General features: G+C 38.4%; 1 protein-coding gene across 1 annotated transcript in view; it reads right to left on the reverse strand.

Annotated features, from left to right (window-relative positions):
* Window positions 1–14,742, reverse strand: part of LOC107693540 (adenylate cyclase type 6-like) — a 68,650-nt gene extending 53,908 nt beyond the window's left edge. Inside the window, exons 1-3 of the mRNA XM_016492960.1 lie at window positions 14,540–14,742; window positions 9,445–9,652; window positions 7,281–8,199 (exon numbers count right to left, since the gene is read on the reverse strand). Of these exons, the coding sequence (XP_016348446.1) occupies window positions 7,281–8,198 (918 nt within the window). The 5' untranslated portion in view covers window position 8,199; window positions 9,445–9,652; window positions 14,540–14,742. The remainder of the gene's footprint in view (window positions 1–7,280; window positions 8,200–9,444; window positions 9,653–14,539) is intronic.
* Window positions 14,743–15,648: the final 906 nt, after the last annotated feature.

A 15,648-nucleotide genomic window follows, 5' to 3' on the forward strand; every position in this document is an offset into this window, starting at 1 on the left:
GTGTTGTGGAAGCTGTCCTCAGTAAAATGCGCAGCACACAATAGCAAATTGGGGTTATAATGCTCAGGAAAAGAGTTAAAAAATAAATTGCAACCACTGCAAGCGGATAACATCATCCGCTTTCGGAAGCCCAAACAAAGACGTTTGGGCATGGAGGTCACCTTGCCCCCTCCCCACCCCCCAACCATTCGAATTTCTGTAGGCGGGAATTATTTTTAATGATATTCTAATGAGCCGCTTTGTGATATCACAAAGCCTGGAAAACAAACGCTGTAGTCCAAACGAGCCGTTCGTTGTAGTTCTTGAAAAGGGATTTTTTTTTAAACGAAATATCTCCCTTTGGAGTGGACTTGTAACTTCTAGATCTTTTTTATGCCCAAACATACACACTACACACTGACTAAAATTAAAAAAGTGAAAAAGCATAATAGGACCCCTTTAATATATTGCATTATATTTTCCAGCATATTTCGATATACTTTTGTTTCATAAGGCAAAAGAATGATTTGCTCATGAAATGTAAGACATTGCCACTTTTCTTATGGACTTTGACTCATGAATGATTATAACGACAGAATTTTTATTTTTAGGTGAACTGTCCCATTAAAAAAAACACTAATGCATTCAAGATCACCCCTCCCCCCCCCATCAAAACACTGTTCAGCTGGCACGAACACACATGCATGCAAATACGCACATATGTATAGACAGAACAAAGCCGCAAACAAGGCGTGAAAAACCTTGAAACCACATTTCTGAGTCAGCAGCCCAGAATCCAAACGCCCCTTCCGCATCAATGTACTACAATTAATCTGTACGAGAGAGAGTGAGCGAAAGCGTGTGCACGTGCACAGCTTAAAAATAGATTTACGACTGTATGAATTCTATCTATTGCGTGGTATTAACAACAGCCAGCTGTAATTCTTGTGGTCAGTTTTAACTCCTCTCGGACTGCGGGGACATCTGCAAACCAACATTAAGTCTCAGATCACGCAGATTATTGAGGGCAGGCATACTCAGGCACACACCAGCAGAACCAGCAGGGATGGTGTGCTGGTTTAATGAGTCACAGAGGAAAGGGGAAATGCCTGGATGCAAAAATAATTTGTAAAACGAAATACAGGTTTTTAAATAAAGTACTTTGAAAATTAAGTGGGTGATTTTTTTTGCTAACTAGCATCAGGATTTATCATACACAAGTCGTTTTGATTGATTTATACTGTATTTTTACACATAGTGTGAAAGATTGTTGTATTGTCCACAAAGGAAACATTTTTTATGAAGAACCTCTTGATTCATCATAATTTCTGCCTTTTTTTAAATATCTGATTATATTATAAATACAATTCAGTTAAATATTCAACCCAGTCTCACTGAAAAACATTTGATACTTTTGTAAGAAACGTGTGATTTGTTAAAAAAAAAAAAAAACTTAAACCTTAACCCCTAAACATAACTCTCAGTGGGGCATAAGTAGGTCATATGAATATGAATAAAATAGATTGCAAAAATTCATACACATACATAAATTTGTTACGGATTGTAAAGAGACTGTTTAACTATCATAAGCATACAGCATAGCAAACCTGGATTTTTAAAATACGAGTCTTCCTATTAATTCTCCAATGAAAAATTTGTCTCATCTGAATTAGGAGGCAAATATACTCAAGATTGAGCACCGTTTACAAACAAAAACAGTCTAAACAAATATGTTGTTGGATTTTGATGTGAGAGGACAACAGGGGAAGCAATATTATGGATGATGGACTTGCGTGTGTGTTTAACTCGTGTTTAACTTTAGCCGGACGTAATAGTTTGAAGTTAAAAACATCAATGATGGATTTGTTTCTTACAAACACGCAGCTTTTCACTTCACAAGACATTAACTGACGGACTGGAGTGGTGTGGATTACTTGTGGATTATTGTGATGTTTTTATCAGCTGTTTGGACTCTCATTCTGACAGCACCCATTCACTGCAGAGGATCCATTGGTGAGCAAGTGATGCAATGCTACATTTCTCCAAATCTGTTCCCATGAAGAAACAAACTCATCTACATCTTGGATGACCTGAGAGTGAGTACATTTTCAGTAGATTTTTGGGTAAACTATTCCTTTAAATAGAAAAGAGCAGCCTGGACATTCATTAAAATGTCTTCTTTTGTGTTCCATTGAAGGTCATACGGGTTTTAAACAACATGAAAGTAGATAAATAATGACAAAATGTTCATTTGGTGAACCATGTCCTTAAAAATTAAAGACTGCTCATCTAATCTACTTAAAGTTTATCTTGAAATTTCTCATGTTTGTCCTCCGTTAAAATGAATAAAAAATATGAAAAAGTGTTCTGGTACTCATGGAGTCTAAACATTACATGGTCAACTAGACAGAAGTTGTAAAACACATTAAGATGTAGTGATTAGCACAGAAAATAATTTTGACTCTTTACCTCAGAAAAACAAAAGAGCTTGTTTACAGAAATGACTCTAGAAAGAGTCAGAAACTATTCTTTTTACATTCCATGATCCGCAGTTTAATAATTGTGGTCTCTGCTTAATGTCTTGATAATAATATCCAAGACCAACTTGCCCAGAAATACATAGTAGGAAGGGGAGTAATTTTAATATGTGTTAACTTAATCAAATGTTAAGGCTTCTGATAAACGGCACAGACGTACTGCAAACATTGAAGACTAATGCAAATAATCCAGCTAGTATACTACATAGTGTTCCATTGCGCCAAGGATTCCTCACTGAGATCTGCTAAATCTTTAATTAAAAGATGGAAATGTGTCGTAAGCAACCCGTTCCTTCCTGCATTAATGGGGCCAAGCGTTCTGCTTTGTCTTCCTGATTGTTTATAATGAAATGACCTCCTGTTCCCATTCTCTCCCACTACTTTGTACAGTAGAAATAAATAGTTTCACAATGCACTATGGTCATACTGTGACCCCGCAGTTCAAGACCTCACCCTCCCTCCCTTCATACACACCGACCTCCTCCTGTCCCCCAAAACTCCTCACACACACACACAAATACACACACACATACACACCCTGGAGAAAAGTACAAAGGGTCCCTTGTGTAGGAGCACAGAGGCCTGGGAGACAGCGCTTAACAATGTGCTGATATTTTCATGGGAGGAGTGCAAGGAGAGAAAAGGATCTCCTCTGCTGGGGCGGCTCATTCAACCACGCTGTATGACCTTCATCCTACCCCCGATTCCTTGGCTTGACTCACAACAACACACTGCGGCCACAGATAGCACAGCCAAAGCCTGTCACAGCGCTATCCAACATGCTAGCACTACACAGGCCGTACAGATGATACATGCTAATACTAACAAATACATAACACACAAGAGCACCAAAGGCCTGTTCATACCAAATTTATAGAATTTTTTGCTGTAAGCCAGTTTGCTAATTTCCACCACTTTGCTTATATGAGATGACACACCCTCCATGTAAAACCCTGCCCTCCAAAGACATCTCAGCCAACCAGATGTTAGCAAAATGATTCACAAGCAAAAAGCATTTTTGGGCGGAGACCCTAAAACGTCTTTTTTTGGGGTGGTAAAATGCTAATATTTTCAGTAGTGATGCACTGAAATATTGGCAACCAATAAGTTTTGGTTGAAATGGCAAAAAAATAAATTTGAAATTTTTTAGGCAAAATGGTTTTGGAGGGCCCTCAAGTTATCCTAGGTCAGGGGTAGGCAAGTTCGGTCCTAGAGAGCCACAGTCCTGCAGAGTTCAGCTCCAACCCTAATCAAACACACCTGAACAAGCTAATCAATGTCTTCAGGATTACTAAGGCTATAGGCAGGTGAGGTTTTTTTCAGGGTTGGAGCTGAACTCTGCAGGACCTGCGGCTCTCTAGGACCGAACTTGCCTACCCCTGTCCTAGGTGAATATGACTTTCTTCTTTTAGATGAATACAAATGGAGTTATATAAAAAAATGTCCAGGCGCTCCAAACTTTATAATGGTAGTGAATGTGTGTCGAGATTTTGAAGTCCAATAAAGTGCATCCATCCATCATAAAAAGTGCTCCACATGGCTCCGAGGGGTTAATAAAGGCCTTCTCAAGTGAAGCGATGAGTTTGTGTAAGAAAAATGTCCATATTTAAAACTTTATAAACTATAATATCTAGCTTCCGCTGACTGTCGTACGCGTGTTCACAAGAGAGTGTCGTTCCAGTGGCTGACGTAGGACAGGCGTAGCGTAAGCTCCGGTGAGAATATGCTAGTCTCGCGAGAACCAAGTTTTGTTTACAGCAAAGGAAAACCAGTCTCCTCTTGGCTTATATCAAAATCCTCTGACATTTTTCTTTACAAATACTCGTTTTGTACTTCTAATTCATGACCACTGTTTTGTTTTGCTTTCCTCTGCGCTTCCGTGTTCGTCACTTCTCACCGGAGCTTATGTTACGCCTACGTCCTCCACCGGAACATCACTCTCTCGTGATCGCGCGTACGACAATCTCGACACCCATTTACTGCCATTATAAAGCTTGGAAGAGCCAGGACATTTTTAAATATACATTTTAATTTTTGGGTGAACTATCCCTTTAAATGTGGTGTGACAGATCACTGTAGCACCTCAGCTCAAGCGGCAAGTGAACTGAACATCTCTTTCTATTTATTACTAGTTATAGCACAAAAATAAACAAGAATGAACAATGATAGAAACAGTACAACTTATTGAAATCTATCATGTCTCTAGTAAACACTCACTGTTTCAACCACAAAAAGGCATCAATAAAACAGCTCTGTAAACAGTGTGTCACATAATGTTACAATTACCTCAGGAAAACAATTCAATATACACAGCTGTCAGTCAATGAGAAAAAAACCTAGAGACGAGTCTTCTTTTTGCCAGATTCCAAAAATCTATCAATTCCAAAATCTACTGAACGCCTTGTCAATTGACGATGTTCAAATATCTTAGTGAATTTTGACTACATATTGTGGAAAATTAGTGTTTAATTTCAGCAATTTTATATACATCTCATCTGCTGTCATCCACATTATATCAGTCATCAGCAATCCTTGGCTGCATTTCCCAAAAGCTTCAAAAGTCGAGTAGATATTACAAACCATTGGCACCAATGGTCTCTATGATCTACTTAAACTTCCAATACTTTGGGAAACACATTTGTGGTCTCACTCTGTACATATTGAAAAACCCTATTTGTTTATTCTACATTCTTCTAAAATGACTTTTACAGCCACTGATCATCCACAGATTGTTAACTAAGTTGAGTCAATACCGTGAAAGCAGAACCATTTATAGGCGAGTGCGTTCACATGATGCTGGCCAGTCACGCTGACTGCTGCCATGCCCTATCTCAGCTTTGACAGAATCCATTCACTAAATGAATGTCTATCTCAGCAACAGGTTACCAATTAACTGATAAAATAACACACCACATTGACAAGAAATCATTATTAGTAGACAAAAACAAAAGGTATTCAAAAGTATGCAAAGCCAAATGGCAACTGTGACTAATAGATAGTGCCACCAACTCCAAAGGAAGAAAAACCTCCATGCTAGAGGTGCCTCTCAATCATGCTAATGCAGTAAAGACACTAACAGTAACTCAAACAAACTCACGAATGTCAGCGCTGTGGGTGGAAGTGTACATACGATCAGGTGACTGATTACCATGGTGGAATTCAATTCTGAGTGTTTGCATAATTGACGCTCTGCAGTATAGCATGTCTTTACACTTAAACACATCCAGGACAAAGGCAGTAGATACAGACATGAGAACAGAAGCATAAGTCTAGACAGGTGGAAGTAGTCAAACCTCATTAAACAAATAAACCCAAAATAACTAATACAGTTATCTTTGTTGAAACAATGAAAGTGCTGTGTAAACTTACATATACACATATATATATATATGTGTGTGTGTATATATATATATATATATATATATATATATATATACACATTAGGTACATTTGCTGTGCTTCAAAGTTATCTTTGTTGAAACAATGAAAGTGCTGTGTAAACTTACATATACACATATATATATATATGTGTGTGTGTATATATATATATATATATATATATATATATATATACACATTACGTACATTTGCTGTGCTTCAAAATCTTTCAAGTTAACAACACAACTGTTTTCCTCTGGGGATTAGTACAGACATCATTTAGGATGGCAATTATTTAAGAATATGCATATCCCTACATATTTCGTATTTAGATATTTTTAAAAGCAACTAGCACCTAGTAAACTAATAGTCAACTAATCAGTCTTGGGGTCAATGACAAGTATGATTGTCCATGATAAAGAAAAGGAAAAACTAGTTAAATCTAGTTTGAACACACATGTGTGTTTTAAACCATTGTCAAGAAAAGATTTTCTATTTTTTTTTTTATATATTTATTTTAAATGTGTATTAGCCTATTCTAGCTTAAAAAGTGTCTTTACATATCTATTGAGAACTAATTCATAAATATTACGTTTCTGGGGAGATCCACAACATTACATTTTAAAACCTGAGCCTTTTCATAAAAAAATTCATTATCTAATATTTTGAGGACTTACTGACCTTGACGGACAGTCATGAGGGTCTGAAGCGTTCTTTTTTATGATATAATTTACTGTTTTGTTTTTCATCTGCAAGATTCAGAATGTTGCCTGTACCAAGTGGCTTTAATTTAAAAATAATTAATTGAAAAATTAATATAAGACTAATAATATAAATAATAATATATTACTTAATAGGATTTTATTTTAAATTTTCTTTTCTTTTAATGATTTTAATCATTATGATATCAGGATATTTTTCATTTAAATTCAGAAACTTCAGAAAGTCATTGTGATGCATTTTAATGCATTTATAAATAAATCACTAAAAAGATGATGTCATTGACCCCTTAACTGGAAGCCCTAAACAATTCACATTTCTTAGCTTTTACATAAATCGTCTTCTTGAGAGCAACAGAATGGAACAGAAATCAGCAGATCCCACTTCTTTCAAAGTTGGACTATTTTTAACTTGAAAAGGCACATTTTTTATGGGATGCTCAAAAACAGTACAAGACATGATGCAACAGTCAAAGACATGCATCTGCATTTTCATGACTCTAGCAGTGATGCTTTAAATGGGATGAATTTAAAGATACAACTTTTCAAAGGAAGTACTTTTTCAATGGAGCCATTCTCAATTCCCAACACTAGTCATCATACTCAAATATAATCAAGGAACAGATAAAAGTCAAATCTGAAGTTTAGCTGGGATAAAGTGACCTACCTGTTTCCAGAGGAACTCATCATCCTGATTGATCCTCCACGTAGTGAGGAGGTGTATGGAGGACAGCACTCCTCCGCTGAGCACTGCCGCCCTCATCCGCACGGGCAGCAGCGTGTAGATGATGTAGATGAAGAACACGGACCACCAGATCCCCTCGGAGGCGCTGCGGGGGGCCACCATCAGCACCCCGAACACCTGCACCACGATTAGCACTCCAATCACAAGGTAGCTGACCATCCACATGTAGTCCTGGTGGAACCCGTTTCGGTTGCACACCACCATTAGCGCCAAGAACAGGGCCATGGCCACAGAGAGCACGGAGGCATAGACCACATCAGGAAGTCCGTGGATGCAGTGGAAGGTGAGCATGACCCCACAAACGATCACCAAGACGCCCATCAGCATCGTAAGCGAGCTCTGGTTGAGCCTAAAGAAGTAGCGCTGGTAGAGACGCTCCAGTTTGCGTGACTGGAACTTCTTGGATTGGAACACGCGAACCACCCGCTGCCAGCAGTCTGCCGCCGTCACCGACCCCGCGCCGCTGGCCGTGTCATCGCTGGAGCTGTCGCAACCCAAGCCGCCCCCTTTCCTCCCCTTGACCTCGCCGTCCTCGAAACCCAGGTCCACAGATTTAAGCCCCACCCCCTCCCCCCCCATTTTCCCGTAGTGGTCTTCCTGCCATCCGCAGCGCACGCCGAAATTGCCCCCACCCGTACCTCCTCCTACTGATCGGGTGGCCTGTGCGTGGGGCGGCTGGGGAGGAGGCTCCATGGCTTCCACGTCCCGCAGGCAGCTCATGTAGCGTGGGTTGCAGAGAGAGGAGCCAACCTTGCGCTTGGACTTCTTGCCATTGCGCTCGCCCCACGCGGTCTTACGGTCATCCACTCTGGCTACTAGGAAGCCGTTGATCCAGGACATTCTGTAGGAAACCCAGAGTTGTCATGACAGTGTATGATGGCACTCTACCATGTTTACGTGGGTCAATGACAAAAAAAATTTAGTTTAATGTTGGTTTAATATGGTTGGTTTAAAATGACATCTATGAAATATTTCAGTCAGGATTCAGGCCTCATCATAGCACAGAAACTGCGCTCGTTAAAATAACAAATGACCTACTTCTAGCTTCTGACCAAGGATGTGTCTCAATACTAGTTTTACTTGATCTTAGTGCTGCATTCGACACTATAGACCATGACATACTCTTAGGCCGACTACAATATTACACTGGTATTCAGGGACAGGCATTACAGTGGTTTAGATCGTACTTAGCAGACCGTTACCATTTTGTCTACTTAAATTATGAAAAATCTGAGTTAACATCAGTAGATTATGGGGTGCCACAAGGATCCGTGTTGGGCCCTATGTTATTTTCAATATAAATGCTTGGCAACATTATTAGAAAACATGAATCTCTTAGAATACAATGCAACTTGAAGGATGTACTGTTATGTCATCATCTTCAGTTAAAGACCTGGGTGTTATATTAGACAGCAACTTATCTTTCGAAAATCACATTTCATATGTTACAAAAACAGCCTTCTTCCGCCTCAGAAACATTGCTAAGCTACGGAACATGTTTTCTGTTTCCGACGCAGAAAAGCTAGTTCATGCATTCATGACCTCTCGACTAGATTACTGTAATGCACTACTAGCTGGTTGTCCTGCATTTTCAATAAACAAGCTACAGTTAGTCCAAAATGCAGCTGCTAGAGTTCTTACCAGGTCAAACAAATATGATCATATTACCCCAATTTTATCATCTCTACACTGGTTACCTATTAAGTTCCTTATAGATTCCAAAATATTGCTACTGACTTCACAACTGTGAGCAGCAAATCAGCATATTAGACACTGAAGAATGGAGTAATGATGCTGAAAATTCAACATCACATGAATACATTTAAAATAAACTCAAATAGAAAACAGCTATTTCAAATTGTAAAATATTTCACTATAATACTGTTTTTACTGTATTTTTAATCAGATAAATGCAGCTTTGATGAGCATAAGAGACTTCCAAAAATACTAAAAAAAAATCTTACCCCAGTGTATGAACTGCTATTTTAATGTATTTTTTAATAAAAAATTAACAGATGACATCATTGATTCATGCACATAGCAGAATGTATGGATGAAATGATGCATATTTTGTGGAACTCTTTACCTGTGTGGGTTCTGGTGTGCGCCCCAGCCCTGATCTTGCTGTCCAAGACACTCATTTAGAGCGGTGGATGAGCGAAAGCAAAAATGTAGAGTTCTGATAAGTGAGTGATGGTGATCACGGAGTCCAGTTTTGTTTAGTTACTGAAGACTGGCCTGGTGGATCTGAAGATCTGATACTTTGTTCAACTGTATCTTCATAACGTCTGGATCTGTTGACGATAAACCATCAATAGAAACAATGTAAGATGAATAAAATCCATGAATAGAATCGATCCATCTAATGAATTGAATGATTTAAAACTCATACTTTCTACATGCTTTCACATAGTCTAAAATTCCCTTCCTCTGACATGTAAACTATTTAACAGGCTGAAATTACACGGCACATAAACGAAGCAATAAAAACGTCTCTACAACTAGGCCTGTCGTAATAATCAATATATAGACTTATCGCGCAATATATGTACATGACCTCAATAATTTTTGGTGACGCAATATATCGCCCATTATATTTACTTAAAAATTAATGTCACCATGTTTTGTACATTCCACTTGCGCCTGTGTCTTTTGCAGCTTCTCAAACATAACGTGATGTAGTCATGAGGTGCTAGTTTAAATTTAAAAAATGCTTTACAAAAAAAAGTTTCATCTGCAGATATGGCCTTGTTTAGAGGTCTGTGCCTTTGTGCATACGGACATCCGACTGCTAAGCAGTGATTGTGTTTTTCAGCAATAGTGTGTACCCTTAATTTACAGAGAAAAGAAGGTCAGGTTTTTTTTTTTACAACAAATATGGAACGCACCGGGTTAATTTCCCTAAACTGTCACTGTATTTCTGATCAACTAGAGCAGTGTTCCTCAAATCTTGCCCTGGAGGGCCAATGCACTGCAGAGTTTAGCTCCAACCCTGATCAAACTCCCCTACCTGTGATTTTCTAATGATCCTGAAGACATTGATTAGCATGCTCTGCAGGAAAGTGGATCTCGTGGGCCAGATTTGAGGATCCCTGAACTAGAGACAGCTATTAAATCAATGTATGTATTACTTCCTTACCAGCAATGATTAATACCAATATGCCAAAGTAAACAAGTTAAGAAGGTTCAGAAACAGTAACATTAGATGTAAGTTTCACATTTAATCTTTGCCATTTTCAGATATTCTGAGCTCTAAATGTTATTCTAGCATGGCAGTGAGTCACAAGGCTGGAAGGACTAGAGATTCTGCTAAAGATTCAACAGGAGATGGATGAGAAAGAGAGTCAAGACATCAGCGAGATCAAATGACAAACTCTGAATCAATTCAAAATGAAGACATTTGCAGGAATGAGTATAAGTAAGATAAATGCCTTTAAATAGTACATTGTAATAGGGCTGGGCGATAATTCGATAACGATAATTATCGTGATATAATTTTCCTCGATAAAACGATATGAAGAGTTCCATAAATGTTCGATATAATGTTTATGCGCCAAAAGCGGAACGAAACAGCTCGCGCTTCATTTGAATCGTGCCACACGGACCGTTTATCCGCTCAGCTCAAAGTTCAAACTGCCACTGGTGTGAGCTCACTACAATAGAGCAGATGTGTTTACTCGGTCACGCGAGCATTAAGCAGCGCTGTGAGATCCAGTGTGAAGCACACTTTTCAATCTACAAATCGCCATCACTTACCATGGATTTACTGTAGTAACACTCACTGCACCATGGTATTGTGGCAGAAATTTAGGATATTCACACTGAATTTTATTAAAAGAATAATGGTATATACTTGTAGCATGTATTTGTGATTAAGCTATAGCATGTGTGCATTTATACTGAATGTTTTTAGACTACTGTTTTTCATACAAATAGGCTAGTACCTAAAAACCATAGTTATTTTTTTACCATGGTATTGAGGTGCTATATGTGTGGTTTTAACTGTTTATCATGATTTAAATGTATGTTACTATGGGAGACCAATGCTTAATTTAAAAAATAAAAAAATAAATAAAAACTTGGTCAGAATAAATTCAACCATATAAAACTGAGGTTGCTACAATTTTTACAGATGTTACTGATTTTGATGATGAACAAATATTTACCTCTGCATCCTAACTCAAGCTACTATCAAATGTGCATTATTAATATTATCAGGCAACCCAAATCTGTTTCTTGATTTGAAACAATATCACTCATTAGAACATGCAGAAACTAAGAAATACATTTTTCTATTTAGATATTTATTTTGTTATGGAAAATTAATGTTCTGGTTTCTACAACTTTCACTTTGGAGCAAAAATCTGGCTTTAAACTTGAAAGAAATAAAGATTTTACATTTATCGTGATAATTATTGATATCGACTGATATGAAAAAAATTATCGTGATAATTTTTTTGGCCATATCACCCAGCCCTACTTTGTAATAATCTAAATATATTATTTTCAAATTGTATGTCTCTATTTCACCATTATCATTTTTAATACTTGTAAAACACAAACAAAAATCACAATAAGCACTACATTTTCATAGCACAGAAAGGTCCCTTTCTTTTAATTCCCCTTCATTTTTTAACCTTATTGATTGTTTTGTGTATTTTATGTACTCTAAGTACTTTATATGCTTTCTCAATATTGTAAATCTTAATAATCATGCAAATAAAGGTTTATTGACTCCAACGCTGCATATAAAAAGTATCACTGCATAAGCAGATATTATTACACTGCTCTCTGGAACACTTCATTTGCATTGGACAAATATTTCCAAGTAATGACAGTTGTCCAAAGCAACGCTGTATAACTGACTGCTTAACATTAATTTATGACTTCGCATTAATCCACGCTGCCTAATTGTTCAAAGACTTTGGACTCACATTTTTTAGTATTGCATATTAAATTTAGAGGACAAGACATATTGCAGGATATGCCACTTTCTATCAATGATAATTGTTTTTTTAATCTGAAAGCAACAGTCCCGGTATATCCTGCCTAATCAGACAATGACAGATTATCAGAGGTAAGAAGTGATCATCTTAAACGGATCCACCAGCTGTCAATCACTCATTCCTAGCAGCAAATCTCACATATCTGGACCAGCTGGTGATGTTGAACAGTACTAATGGAGAAACAGGAATTTGTTAGTTTCTGTCTTCATCCCTTCACTGGCACATATTCACATGTATTGGGCATTTTGACTGATGGGAAGTCTGAACAGTTCATTTCTATCAGACTCAAAAAAGGATTCAGTGGTTCTTTACATTATGATAAAAGCATATTTTAATATGCTTGTTGATAAAACTGTCAGCCAAGTCATAAACCTATTTCCAGTAGCATTTATGCCTATTATGGCTATGTACATTTTTCAATGCGTTTCCACTGTTAATAACATTGTAAATCTAGCATTTTCTAAACTCGTATGTACATTTACCAAACTGGTGTTTCTAACAGCTGAGGGAATGACAGCAAAGTTGACATCTTTCTCTCTTCTGATCAGTACAAACAATCTGTCGATATTGCTACTTTTCTTTTGCTATTGGAGCAAATGGGAACGCAAGAAAAAAATGCTTATATGTGTTGTAGTTTCCATTTAGCTATACTACTAAGGTAACCCACGACTTCCACTTCTGAGAAAACCAGACATATGAAAAGCGTCCAATAACGTAACGTACATTTTACCCCCACTGGTTCTCGACTCAATAGAAATACGATATAAAGTATGATAGAAATAGTAAGAGTAGTGCTAGTATGCTATGTCTAATTCAGCCAGTTCACTCGAGAACCGCTTTGGAACGATTCAGTTCGATTTATGAACGAATCACTCGGTTCTGAGAACCGATTCATTGATAAGCTCCAAATCAAAACCGAACATCGCTCATTTTGACGACAGAACGCACTAATGCTCAGTACAACACATATTAACTCTTATAACCAATCTAATCTGAGTCATATTCAGAATCTATTCTGAGGCCATACTGAAGAATGGCACTGCACAAATATGTGGTTGTAGCTGTAACGTGCATCCTCGCTGGCGTTGGTATCGTGTTGTATTCCGTCCGGGACATTTGCACGACATTTCAACATCCGCGCACTGATGTTACATAATGCAAATACAGAGATCGCAGTGTCGCATCAGTCTCAGCACTATGTGTTATTAATCTAAATCCCCGTTTCCTCTCATGGAAGACAGCTGCATCAGTCACATTGTGCTTCCATTTAAAAACAAAATAAAACGCCTATTTACGCAAGACAGCATCGACGCGTGTGCATATAAACATCAACGATCGCCATAACATATGCAAGCTGCATAATTTCAGCGCTTCATCGATGGCTCAAGTTGCCAGAAGAACTATGCAGCATTTCTCCCATGGGCCGTTTGGAGATATTTCGTTACATAACACTGAGTGTGTGTTCAGTGTGTGTGTGTGTGTGTGTGTGTGTGTGTGTGTGTGCCATATTCGCAGCAGTGACCGTGTCGAGGCTGTTACAGTAACAGTGCGCGGATACTTGTGAAACACAGCATGTCACACCCGACCGCCAAGTGTGGGCTATACAGCCCCGTCCTTCACCCATAGAGCAGAATTATAGCGCACTACAGGCCGTGCACACGTCCACTCGGTCCATATCTGCGGTGGACATGTTATAGGCATCATAACGTGCGAAACATTCCAACGCATCAGTCTTCGTCGCCTTGTTTTACAGAGGCAAACACGCCCAACTCAAACATCAGATGAACATAAAGCCTTATGCCTCAAGCCTCACGCATGACATCTATGTAGACCGGCAGCTTTGCACATTATTTCACATTTTTTAGAGGGACCGTTCGACCTTTAGGGCAACATCAGCAGTGTGAGCTAAGACAGGCATTGCATTGGGACGTTTAATCTTGAATATATCGCTGGTGTGAATGGAGAGAGGGGTGTTGCATTTGGCCGTTGCTTATTCACCATGTCAAAACTCAGAGCTAATGCTGCATTAAAGCCGTGTACACGCACGCATCCGACTCTTCCAAACGTCCCCTGTACAAGGCAAAAGCTTGTATAACGTCTGTCCATCAGAAACCACACTAGTAAGCAGCCCTACATAAAACATGACTGATCACCCTAGAAAAAGATCTGACTCACCGTGGATATCTCTCCGGTTCGGGCGCTACAGCGGTGGCGTCTCGAGCGCGCGCGGTCCTCCGGTAGCTCCGTGTCCTTGTTATCGGTAGGGCGATGTGTTTTTTGCGGGCATCGAGGACGAGGGGACAGAGGGCCACAGAAGGTGAAGCTCTGCCTCGCTTGTGCTCCCGTCGTTTCCCAGCCTCTCCCCCTTCACACAGACGCTGTGCCAGTCTCGGTCTCCACGCGTCTCAACACTCCCCCTAACGGCCTGCGAACAAGCAGCTCCTCACTGCCAGCTGCTTTCACCTGTCCTCCTCCTCCTCCTCTGCTCTCATATGGAGACAGACCCACAGACTTGGACGTGCAGCATAACAGCAGACGCTCAAACAGGTGACATCTATCTATCTATCTATCTATCTATCTATCTATCTATCTATCTATCGTTGTGGCCAAAATATTTGGACACTTATCCCACCATTATATTACATAGCCACATGTTAAAACCAATGGCATTTATTTGAAAGCCACATACCACAAGCACACTCTTCAAGCAGAACGTTTAAAAAAAATAGGTTTTACATTATTAAATAGATATAGGCTAGTGATCAAAATGAGGCACTTGGAGCAAGTGGTGCATATGCTTTGTTACTGTGATGCATTTCGGATTTTTTCCCACATATTACATTATCACTCACTAACCCTTAATGGATAGTTTACCATCAAATAAACTATCATATTAACATCATATAAATTACAATGGAAATCAACGGGCTACAATGTGATTTGGTTTCCCACCATGCAAAATATCACCAAGAAGAAAGAAAGAAAGCCATACAGGTTTGGAACGACATGAAGGTGAAAGAAAAAATGATGAAAATGGTGAAAACTTTTCATTTTTGGGTGAAGTAACCCTTCAAACCATAACAAGATTCACTTAATATTTAATACAGATATATCAAAGTTAAGATAAATGGAAATATAGATAATATAAAATATACATTCCTGACAGAAGAATGTTAATTCAAAAATCAAATAGAATTTATTAAAATAAAAGTTTATATATATATATATATATATATATATATATATATGCATTTTTTTTATTTTATAATGTATATAAAAAAAAT

This window comes from Sinocyclocheilus anshuiensis, unplaced genomic scaffold (genome assembly GCF_001515605.1).
Source record: "Sinocyclocheilus anshuiensis isolate Anshui unplaced genomic scaffold, SAMN03320099.WGS_v1.1 scaffold967, whole genome shotgun sequence".
NCBI lineage: Eukaryota > Metazoa > Chordata > Actinopteri > Cypriniformes > Cyprinidae > Sinocyclocheilus > Sinocyclocheilus anshuiensis.